We start from the raw sequence: 12,378 nt of genomic DNA, 5'->3' as shown, positions 1-12,378 counted from the left end.
GCAGTGTGAGTGTGCACTTCCTGGGTGTGAGAAAGCTCAGAGGTAGTCGAGTGCGTGAATGGAGCTGTGATGTAAGTCGGGTTGAAACGTCTCAGTAAGACAGTGTTCTTCGGGGTTCGCCGCACACAAATGAAATTAGCAAGGACTGATGCGTTCTGTTCTTTAAATACCAAAAATTTTCAATAAAAGCAAGCAAGAAAGAAAGAAAATCTCATTTCATTTATAGATCCCTCATGAGCAAATATTAGGATCAAGCTAATACTGTGTCCTTGCTAGTACAGTGATGTGCGTGTGCATGTGTTTCTGAATGACATCAACAGAGCCTCACTGCCCCTCCCACTGCCAGCAGCGGTGGCTGTGTGGGAGGAAGAAAAAAGGCTGACTTACTGGTGAGATCAGGTCTGTTAAGAGATGAGACGTGCTGGAGTTAAATTCATGAAAGTCAGACAGAAGAGGAGTTGTGAAAGGAGTCGAGAATAAAACATTCATTTTTACAGAACTGGGGCCTTTTCCCTCTGCTTTTTCTACTGTTAGACTACGCAGCACAACCTCTCTTCCTTTTTACTGTCATATTGCACATATTACTCTTAGTTGTCACGGGAAAAAAACAAACCATAGATCATCCTCGCATCTACTAAATTAACCCAGGATCAGTGTCAAAAGTTCGAGCAGACTAATCTTTGCCAGGCTCTGGTTACGCCATTGTTACTGCCAGGGTAGTGTAGATAAAAAGCATCAAAGCTGTGCGCCGTCTGCGTGGGGGGTTTGTCTTCACACTGGCTCGTGTAAAAAGCTGATGTTTGGAGAATCCAGATATGGAGCTCACGATCACGCTGCTGCCAATTAAACTTGCGACGGGGAGTACAGAGGAAGTTCAGAGGCAGCAGGGTTTTTATCCGTGGGTGGAAGAGATCTCGTTCTTGATCTCGCTGATCTCCTTCTCCTGGTGGTGACTCGCTATTTTCTGGAATATTAATCCCCCCATTATATAACCTTCCCTTCTTCATACCCCACCATATGACAGTCTCTTCTCTTCTGAGTCTTCCTTAGTGGAATAATGAAGCTGTGCAGACCAGTGACGATATGCCACAGAGGGGTTTTTCTGCTGCGTAGAAAGAGGGAACATGTTTTTCCCCAGAAACGCCCCCTCTCTCAACCTGCAGATGAGACAAATCTCATCAGGTTTTGTAGAAAATGTGAAAATAACTCTGTTATGTAGGCATGTGGTGCATGCAACTGCTTTGAGAGAAAGGATTAAAACTCATTTATATGATAATTCTGTTTCATGTGAATGTTTGTGAGTGATACACATTCACATTCATTCAGAATCATTATCTGAATGATAGGTGGAAAGCACTTAAGCATAGAAAAAGGTGCTGTGTCAATGAATGAATGAGGCATGGTGTATAAGTGCTTTGAGTGCTCAGAGTAGAAAAGCACTATAAAAGAACCAGTCGATTTACCAGTTACATCAGTTACACTCATATATGTTTGTACATGTGAAACGTTAATATCTACCTACCTACAGTGCATGCCGCTCCTGTCCTGACAATAGGAAACACACATAGGGAACACTGCTGTTTTCTAATAAAGTACACAGTCACAGTGTCCGAACCTGGCCGCTCCAAGCAGTTTTCTACTCAACCAGCTACACTAATGTGTTAAATGTTGATCTACAGACTACAGACTCTGTATGTAAGTGGATCTCAAATTGGGCGTCTGCATTTAAAGCTCAGTTACTTAATATCTTTAAAATAAACAATCCCTCTGTCAGCATACAGTACTAATTCTAAATACTATTTGACATTTTTTGTCCTGTATGACTGCCATATGAATGTTAAAAAAAACAAAACTTGCTTTGTGAGTTGGACATATATTCAATTGTTAAAGTTCAGCATCAAAAAGAGATTATTGAAATAATAACTAATTACACTGGCTGACTGCCCTGGATATCCAGTAGACAATGTTAGAAAAATAGAGTTCTGTCTTGCAGGTAATTTATTAAACAGTGGGTGACAGCTTTGACCACATTGCCACAAGCAGCTCAGTGCAGAAAAATGACAAAGGCAACTAATCTCAGTCATACATGTGCTTCTAATCTTTAGAAACCAGCCATTTAATGGACTGCAGCTATGAACCGGCTGTGTGTCGCTGTTATTGTAGTCGGCTGCTCCCTCTGTATTGTTTCAGTTGTTTGCCCATGTAATGCAGTGGATGAATAATGTGCAGCTTCTCTAGCCCCAGTCTGAGCCTAAAAAATAAATAAGTATATACTATTTCAACTATCTGGATGGAAAAAAAATGTTCCCACTGTTGTGCAAAACAAAGTACTGCAACTGCTCTAAAGCATTACTCTTGTAAGGCACAAGCAAAATAAAAAATGTTATTCTGTTAAAAAAATATTGGCAACAATACATCAATGTGTGCGATTTTGCTTTTTTGCCTTCTGTTGTGTAAATTTATATTTGTTTGGATTATTAAAAAAGGAAAAAAAGTACCAAAAAACGTTTTTGCTAAAACACAGACTGTATTTAAAAAATGGTCAAGCCTCGGGTCTTAACCCTCTAAAGCCTGACCTGTTGCTGACGTCAGACGGGTGTTTTGCAGCATTTTTTAAACATCTGTAACTCCAAAACCATTCACTCATTTTAAAAAATCCAACGCTTCCTCAAAGCAGCGACTCTGCGCGTTGTTACGGTTAGTACAGTAATTGCTTGGGAAGAGAGAGTGAGTGAGTAAGTGATGGAGCTCGACAGAAAACAGACACTTTATTGGACATTTGGGTTGTTTTCACTGTTTTTTTAAATTGTCTTATTGAGTTTTGAATGTGGCGCTCTGCCTGGGATTATACTATAATGACCCTAATATCACTGTAAAGCATAGAGTTGCTGCTTTCAGGAACCATTAGAACTTTTTTGATTGATGGGTCAAGAGTTACGGTAGTTTGATGTAAAGGTTTGACCTAATGTGAACTTGTTTTTTTGTAATGCAAAGGGTGACGATTCATTCAGTACATTGGGCTGGGGGGGGGGGGGGGGGGGGGGGGGGGGGGGGGGGCTGGTGGGCTGTGAAGGTACTGCATGTGTACTGGAGTAATTCAGTTTGAAATTCCTCACACATATGTACAGTTAAATATTTATATAAATGTATTTATTTATATAAAAACTTAATTGAAACTGGGAATAGGAGCAGTTATTTTGTGATATTACTCTTTATTATTGCTCTTGCATTGAAGTTTGCGTCCCAGTGACTGTGTAGCATTAGCATATTATAGCGAATAGCTTGTGTTGTTTATGTGTTTTAAGGAAAACTCTTTAAGGAAATATATCACTTTTGCATTTTGCTTAGAGTGAAGATTTTAAATTGGGTGGGCCCCGTGGGATTTTCTGGTTTTTAAGTGGCCTGCAGTACTCTTGACTTTGGGAATAGTTGATTTAATAAATTATGCTCCATCCAGCCATTCATTCCTCACGGAGGAAAATGAAGACTGGATGGGTAGAGGGTGGAGACTGTCCCAGCTGTCATGGGACATGAGGCAGAGCCTAGACAAGTTGCCAGTCTATATTGCAGAAATTACAGTCCCATTAAGAGGAAAATAAAAAAGGAGAGCCATGCTTTAAGGCATGATAATGCATCATCACTTCAGCATGCAGTGTTTCTTGTTTCGTCCATAAGATCCATCCCTCTTCAAAAAAAACAGACAGACAGACAAAAAAATTAAAAATACCCCCCATGAGTTTTCTTCTAAGAGTGACTGGGCTCTCCCTTAGAGATAAGGTGAGGAGGTCAGTCATTTGGGAGGGACTCTGAGTCCTGTTGGCAAAAGGCTGCTGACCATGAGGAAGACATGCTGGACAGATTATATCTCTCAGCTGGCTTGGGAATGGCTTGGGAATGCATCCCTTTGGATAGCCTGGAGGAGGCTGGGGAGAGAGATGTTTGGGTTTCTATGCTTAGACTGCTACCCCTGTGACCTGAATCCAGACAAGCGGAAGCAAAATAAGAAGTTTTCCTCAGTCCCTGCTGTATACTACAAAAACTTTTTTTTTTTTGCTTGTGGTGTTTTATCCTTTATTTATTTCAGTCAACCCTTTAACCCTGCAAAAGTAGCATTTCAAAGCATTTGTTTTTAAGCAGTATCTTGCCGTTGTAAGCACATGTAGCCAACTGTGTTAATTCCTTTCCCCCCTCTTTCTCTCTCTAGACTCTGGTCAAGTTGAATCCCAAACTTCAGCCGATGGTTGACATGATCAAAGCTAACAGGGCCAAATGGGAGGAACTGAACAGGAAGAGACAACGCGGCCAGAGTGTTTCTGCACCCGCGAGCCCCTGCAGTGGTGACAGCACAGAAGCCAGTGGCTGCACTGTGGCCAAAACTGGCAGCACACCCTGCTGCAGTGGCAGTGCTGACGGATCACCATCTAAAGCAGCTAGTTAGCTTCTGCTGCCGAGCTTCTGAGCTGATTTCCTAGGCTTATTTCCTCCAAAATGCCGTCTGCAAAGGAGGAAGTGCAGTGCATGCAGAGATTCATGGGCTCTGCTCCTGTTCGCTTTTTGCTACTAGGGATGAGCTTCAGACTTGAGTGTGGCGCTATCCTAGAGGTTTTTCTGCTGCCTTCAGATTCCCTGTGCTGAAGGGTGACAGAACTGTGTTTGGCAAGCTTGTCAGAGCAGCTACAAATCAGCCGATGACACCACGTCAGAAAGGAAACTCAAACCACTGTGTCAACATGTCAGCCAGTGAGCTAACACCAACAATTCCACGGCAGTGTACAGATTTTCAGCACAGGCGTGGAGAATATAGGGGAGGAATATTTGTCTCTGCTGTGGTTTGTTTTGCTTTTGGCACCCCCTTGTTGGTCATTCTTTTTGTCCAGGGTAACAGATTATTATTATTATTATTTGTAAATCTGTAAATAGGCTATCGAGTTATTGAAAAGAGTAAGGATTGTAATGTGGCTGTAGACTTTCTGAAGGCCAACGGGGTGCAGGAACAACAAAGACCTGTGACAGTGCTTGCAATGCAAATTGAATTCCCACTCCCTCTCTTCCTGTGCCTTGTTTTAGGATCCTAATGAAACATGCATGGCCTCCGTGCTGAGGTTCTTAGATAGTGTGTCAAACCACGCTGTATTTTTTTTGCCATAATTTGTAAAAACCAGTGACTGCAATTAACGTCTTGACCCCCATAAACTTAAATATATCTTTGCCTAGTTTTATAAATGCAGGGCCTGACTTAACACACACAAACTTACACACACACGCACACACACACAAACGTGCCTTGATGAAGCTGTTCTGATATTATATTAACTTCTGCAGGAAAAATCTTAACATCTACTAATTTAACACTAATTTAACACTCGCAGCTGTTACCTAAAAATAAAATATTCTTTAATATCAAAAGCCATTGTTGGACATTTTAAGAGCTGCCCTTTTTTGCTTATAGCCAATCAGTTTGAAAGGAAGACCCTTACCACTCTTGTGGTTATCTGTTGAACCAGCAGGTGATCAGAGCTTAGCATAGAGACTGCAAACACGTGGAAGCAGATAGCATTGCTGTTTCTCATTGTTTAGTGTCTGTAGCAGTTAAGGGTATTTCCTAAAATGTAAAACATTTCAGTCTAATTTCTGGCCTTTTCTAAAGTTCACAAATGCTACCAGCTGTATACTGCATTTTATTAAAAAAAAAATTCCTGAGACAATGACATATCACTTGTAGTCACAAACTTTTGTTTAAATTAGAGCCCAGTCATTAATATATCGTTGGGACTTAAATGAGAAAGTAAAAATTTCCATTACTGATATACTGGGTGATATTTTTTGAAGATATTGACATATAATATGTTAGTTAAATGTCAGTTATATATTCATTTTTAACATCACTAAATATTTCATAAAATAGCAAAAAACTTACTATCACGACCCCACTTGACTCCACAGTTAGACTGTATATAAAGGATGGACAGAGCCCTCGTTAAGCCACCCTTCAGTTAGTAAACTAATGTGTGACTTAAGCCTTAAATGTATTGTTTTAGTGAAATGAAGAAGAAGAAGATCTGACTTTGAAACTGAGGGAACCACACAGTCATTGGCTAACAACATGTGACTCACTTCCTTTCAAATTCTAATGATAATTTTAATTAAAATACTTGGCTGTGTGGCTTATTTAGTATGCCTTGAAACAAGCTATTAAAATCATCAGGGAAATATATGCTGAGCGTAAAGAGCAAGGGAGCCCAGGGCAATTTTCCTGTAGACATCTATACAACTGCAGCTCTTTTGACAGTCAATGCTGCCCCCTGCTGGTTATTTAAAGAACTTCCACATTGGCGTCTCCGTCTGTCTTTTATATACAGTCTATACCCAGCTGAGACGTATACTCTTGTGCTCCTGCACAGTCCTGAGAGCTTTGGAGTTGGAGCCACCCTATGGACAAACTATGTGATGACACCATTTCTAAATTAGGCTTTAAATTGAACATTATTTAAATTATCAAACAATTATAATAAGTATTATTTTGGGGTGGGGGTTTGCCTTATGAATTGTGTTGTAGCTTTTGTTAATTGGAGTTTTACAACGTGACTGTGCACATTGTGTGGCATGGATCTGTGTGCTCTGTATTTTAGTTGAAGAGCTAAACTGAAGTCAGCCAGATTGTTTGTTTTTTCTTTGTTTGTTTGTTTTGTTCTTTTTAAAGAAATTGCATGTCTTTATGCAGTATTAAATTCAACCACTTGCTAAGGATGTAGCAAATAAGTGAGCCAAGAAATACCTCGTACTTTCATCAGTAAACATTTTATCTCATGGGAAATGCATGACTTAAATTCTATTGCATCATGTTATGTGATTTACGTATGAATATCACTGTTCTATTTTCCAATTAGGTGTCCGGGCAGGGCCAACTTCTACTCATTTCTTTCCCGCAGTGTAACGTGCTTTTTGTGTTTCTACTTTCTCCCAGTTCGGACTCTGGATTTATTCACGGCAGGCTAAACTGTAAGAAAACTAAGGCATGGAAAGGCAAATGAGCGATGTTTCTGTTGAGAGTTTAAATAAAAACTGCTGCTACACGTGCTCTGGTTTGCTCTGACTCTGATTGTGGTGGTCCATTTTGAAGCTGCACTGCTGTCAAGTATGCATTTTAGATATTTATTTAAAAAAAACACAGTAAAATGCTGCTTCTATGTAAATGTATTACCTGTTACTACATACAAGGCTCACAAACTATATTTCTTTGTTAGAGAGCCTATTTAATAATCAATAATTCAATGAGATTTTAACTGACCTTTAATTTTAATGGTGCATTTTTACAGTTCTGTGCCAAAGCCATGTCTCATTTCTTTGTATCTTGCTTCCAAGGAGTCAGAATTTACTGTAACTTCTTAAAGTAGTCTTGAGCAGTAGTTTTCCAGATTTTTTGAAGGTCTTTCAAAGCTTTTCTTTAGAGACTGGCTGCTTTTTCACACATTTTCAGTCGAGTTTTTATACCTGACTGTATGTTTCTTTGTTTGCAAAACCAAAAACCACTTAAATCTGACCTATGAATCATCTAAGTCTAAAAGAAGCACCTAACTCGAGGGATGAACAAGTGTTGTGTCTACAGATAACAGACAACTTAGCAAAGAACTAATTTTAAATTGTATCTCTGGGCACTTTGTTACTGGAAGCCCGTCGCAAAACACATAATTTGTTCCCACTTCTTTACTAAATAAAAAATCTAAAAAATGTCAACGATAACAGTCTGACAGACATAACACTGTATTTTTGCCTCAACAAGGTGATTCTCAAAGAGCTATTAGCTGAAAAGTTTGCATATCTCAGCATGGTGTGGAGTGTGCCCTTAAAAAAAAACAAGTGGAGGACAAAAGAGGAAATGACAGGCCTTAAAAAACATCTACAGAAAATGAACAGTGTCTGAAAGTCCTTAAGAAATACAAAGAAATCATGACCTGAAACATGATCTGAGAGAGCGGTGTCTGTATCTGGCCCCTTAGTTGAGCTTTAATGTTGATTAAAGCATCAACAGAAATGGTGTAAATGGAAAGGTGGGAGTCTCTGTCATGGTTTGCGGCTTTATTTCAGCCAGTGACCTTAGCGTCTTAACAAATTTGATGAAATTATGAACACACACAAAAAAAGATTTTGATCCATTATGCAATAACATCAGAAAAGCATCTGACTGGCCTGTATTGTTAGATGCTCACTCGTACAGATACTGTTGATACTGTTTATCTGGATGTTGCATTTTCAGATGAAAACACAGAGACTTGGATGGTTGATCAAAAGTTTCTCCCACTGAAAACGCAATGTCCAGATAAACAGAATCAACTTTCTGGGGCTTCTGATTGGCAGTGGCGTCATTTTTCAGTTTGACAACAATCCCAAAGACTTGTCCAATAGAAAAACACTATCAGTGGTAGTCTAAGAAGCTTGGAAAGAAAAAAGCGTCTGGACTTCTTTAAGTTGCTTGAAGACGTTACTGAATATTGACTTTCAAAAGAATTCAAGAAAACACGAGGCAGCCCAAGACTTTTGCACAGTACCAAATAGTCCATTAGAGATGCTTATTAAAATTTTCCTCGCCATGGACACTGTCTCCCGTTTTACATCTGATTTCTTCAGTGCAGTACTGACCTCATGTGGACAAATGCATCCTTGCACACAAACTGTATCTCTCAATGAAATTCAGTAGATGGGGCGTTTCATTGAGAAATCTTTGAATTTGTAAAGAGTGGAAATTGCTCCACAAACATTAGACTGGTCGGGTTACAAAGATGTAAAGATATTAGTGAAAAGATAGCAATTACCTGCAAAATATATCAATCTAATCATATCGGGAAATATGACAGTCAGTCCTAAATTTAATTATGGATCCCTTGTGTCTTTTATCTGATATATCTATTCACACATAATTCTGAGCATTAGACTGTTAGACTGTGAAAGCTGCAGTGCATTTCACAGTTCAAGTCTGAGCTCGATTGCTGTTGATGGTGGTGGTGCTGACGTCAGCCAGCAGTGTGTGTGGGTGGCTGTGTGGGTGAAGATGACTCCCAAACGAGCCTGTGCGTAGAAAAAAATAATAAAAAATAAAAGCCTGTCAGGAAGCAAAAGACAGGCTCTGTTAAGCTCTGCTGTTTTACCTTGAGCTCCGCATGGTGCAGGTACAGGCTGAGCAAACAAAAAAAAGCTGCTTTCAGGCTCTCGTTGACCTTCCTAACACAGCCTGACAGTATAAATAAAGACTACAACTGAAGGGCTAAATTTAAGATGATGTATGAGGAAAAAGTTTTCTGCTCTCGCAACAATGTGGAGTGCATACAAAAAGCCAAAGAAAATAATAAAGAATTCACAACTGGGAAGTTTTACTTTAATTTATTGCACAAACAGCATTGACAAAACATACTTAGAAGTTACTATGTTGTTAAGAGAAGTGGAAAAATTGACCAAAAAGGGTACAGCCATAACATTCAAAAACAAGCTCTCGCATATTTTTGACACAAGAGGGTAGAAGGTCAGATAAGAGTTTGGGGGTGGGGTCCTGAACAAATCTTTTTACTTTTGGGGGATTTCTTTTGACCTTAAAGCACACAGGGATCCTGGAAAACATGACACATAGTTAACAATGGAAAGGTAGACCTTACTTCAACATGAGAGCAAAAAGTCCAGTATCAAAATGTAGTACATTACAGGATCCGATCCAAAAAACCTTTCATACAATACACTATTCAACTGTTTGACGAGCTGAAGAATTTTGGGGTGAACACAAATGATACAACTACATGGCAGGAAGAAAAAAAAGTGTTTGAAACATGGACTTGTGTTTAATACAAAGTTTTAGCCGGTGTAACAGTCACACATATTTACATTTTAGAGCTCTTCAGATGGTTATCTTTGCATATGCTAATTAAAAAATACAGTTTAACTTTGCAGTAAGTTGCCATAACATTACACACATGTACAGTATGCTCGCATGATCTGATGAGTTGAATCTTTGGTACAACGTGAGCACCAGAATCCAGAGGCCCTACACTGCAAACGTGGTCATAATGGAAATGGCTTTTTTCCCCTCCCCCCACTCTCTCAACAACAAACCATGCAAGGTTAATGCCTTCAGTGCAAACACTAAACACACTGGGAATCATCCGTCTTTATCCTCATACTGTTCATCTAAGGGTGGGGAAATTTTGGTTGTGCAGAACAAAGACTCGAGGGGACCCATTATGTTTTTTCATCATTTTCTATTATGGTTTTATTATTGTAGTTAATGTTGCCATAACATCAACCCCACCCACCTGCTGCTGAACACTACTGTTTGTGTCTGGCAGCCAATTAGAAGAGAGCTAGCTGAGATGAACTGAAGGGGCTACGCAAAGGTCCAGCAGAAGATAAATAACGATTATTGTGACCTGTGAATCATGCCAAGCTACTCGAGCAGAGTCCAAGAATAGAAAGGTGGGGCTAGATATGAACATAATAGGTCCCATTTAACTCGAAAAAGTTCATCACCAGTGGTACACACACACACACGCATACACAAGAAACAAGTCTCTTGGCAATTGGTCAGTACAACAGAAGGCAGGAGGGCATGAAAAGATGAACAGGAGACACAGATGACCTTCATGTCCAAGTCTGTTTTCCTTCACAAAAGGACTTCAATGTACACACGTGTAGTAGAAGGGTAGGCAGACAAAAGCTTTAGAAAGGCACAGAGCTTCAGAAAGCGCATTGAGCTGAAAGTTATCACTAAAGAAATGCCAATCACTCAATTGCATACACTCATACACACACACACTCTCACACTCACACACAAGACAGGATCATGTAGACAAATTGTTTCTGCTAATGTTGGCAAGGATTTTTAGCAGTTCAACAAAAGAAAATGTGATGAAAAATGAAGGTGTTTGTTGCATCACAGTTGTGGCTTAGGAGGATGAGACCGTGACACGAGTAAAAATGAGCTTCAACATGGACGACAATGATTGTTACACAGATTAAGTGCAATACAAAGTCAAAGCAAGAAAAAGCCTGGGTGAATCATTAAATGGCACCGAATGACACTTTTGATGGAGAAGACAAAGATCTGTGTCCGTTTTGAATTCACATTTAGTATCTATTAATCAAAAATGCACAAGATGCTTTCAGAAAACAAAACAAAACAAAACAAAAAGGTTAGCTAAAGATGGACTGAAGTGTTCAATTAGAGGAGGTTTCTGTTGCCGAAGATGTTATCTGGGTCCACGTAGTCCTTGACAGACTTGAGCATCCCCATGCCGACGCTGGAGATGGTCTCTCTCATCCACTCCTTCCGAAGTTTCCCCACTGAATGACAGAGGAAAGAAATAAATAAATAAACCAAGGAAGACGACCGAGGGGGAGAAATAGAGGAATCGGCACGGCTGATTGCTCAGCAGGCTGCTGGGAGCCAATCAATCTTGTGAGAGTGAGTGAATAAACAGAGGGTGATAAATGCTTTTATTCAGAGAGGAGAAATGTTTTGCATGGCATGATTTATGGAGCTCAGCAGACTATCAAACTCATTAGGCTCTGTGTGTTCCCAGAGGAGGGGCCGGCTGGCGGCTGGAGCGGGCCGTCCCCGGCTCCCTCACTTTTTGAGCCACCACTCCCCTCCAATTCCCCCCCCCCCCCCTCCTCCAGAGTCACAGGAGCGTTTTCTGTGTGTGTTTCTGTTTCATTGTGCCAACGGCCGCACTCCTCCAGCTGACCCGTGAGGGTGTTGTGCTCCGTTGTCCCGAACGTCACTCTATGCCCCGACACTGGCCCAATCATCATTAGGGTGCCACAGCCAGCCGTGGAGCACCAACACAATGGCACTCTGTCAGTGGGATTTTGGCTTTCAGCCGCTCCTCGCGGCCTCTCCTCGTCGTCGTCCAAACCCCCCCAACCTGAGGAGTGAGACTGCCTTCGGCATGAAGCCCAGTGAGGGCGCCCATTACTTTACCAGCTGTCTAGTCCGACATTCTCCAAAGCATTTGGACCTGACAGGGTCCCACAGAGTGGAGCCGGCAACTTTTCAAACAGAAGAATTTAACAGCAAATTTAACCAAATTAAAGCAGTAATTTATATTTTTGTATTTGGCAATAAGAGGAGGAAAAGAGTGGTGCTACTGGGGACTAACAACACTGACTTACTCAACTGGTCAGTAGCCCCAAAAAACACCAAATATGTAGATTTAGGTTCATCTCAAATGTTTATCGGCACAGCTGGGAAGACGTTTAGTGGGTTCAAAAGCAGCGGCAGTTTGGTCTTCTCATAATTCTACTTAAAGTGGTGTTTAAAAAAAAAAGTCACAAAAATGGGTCTAACTTCAAGTTTAACTTTGCCTTTTCCGGCCTAACCAAGTACTTAAATAATAA

General features: G+C 40.4%; 2 protein-coding genes across 2 annotated transcripts in view; one reads left to right on the top strand and one right to left on the bottom strand.

Moving 5' to 3' along the window:
- The window catches only part of pde11a (phosphodiesterase 11a), a 45,557-nt gene extending 38,479 nt beyond the window's left edge, over positions 1–7,078 (top strand). Inside the window, exon 20 of the mRNA XM_063499390.1 lies at positions 4,205–7,078. Coding sequence (XP_063355460.1) covers positions 4,205–4,438 — 234 coding nt within the window. The 3' untranslated portion in view covers positions 4,439–7,078. The remainder of the gene's footprint in view (positions 1–4,204) is intronic.
- Positions 7,079–9,360: 2,282 nt separating this feature from the next.
- The window catches only part of agps (alkylglycerone phosphate synthase), a 28,767-nt gene continuing 25,749 nt past the window's right edge, over positions 9,361–12,378 (bottom strand). Inside the window, exon 20 of the mRNA XM_063499221.1 lies at positions 9,361–11,322. Coding sequence (XP_063355291.1) covers positions 11,201–11,322 — 122 coding nt within the window. The 3' untranslated portion in view covers positions 9,361–11,200. The remainder of the gene's footprint in view (positions 11,323–12,378) is intronic.

The sequence above is a fragment of the Pelmatolapia mariae genome, linkage group LG16_19, assembly GCF_036321145.2.
Source record: "Pelmatolapia mariae isolate MD_Pm_ZW linkage group LG16_19, Pm_UMD_F_2, whole genome shotgun sequence".
In the NCBI taxonomy this organism is placed as follows: domain Eukaryota; kingdom Metazoa; phylum Chordata; class Actinopteri; order Cichliformes; family Cichlidae; genus Pelmatolapia; species Pelmatolapia mariae.
The sequence above is the reverse complement of the archived record's forward strand: the minus strand, read 5'-3'. Positions and strand labels throughout refer to the sequence as shown.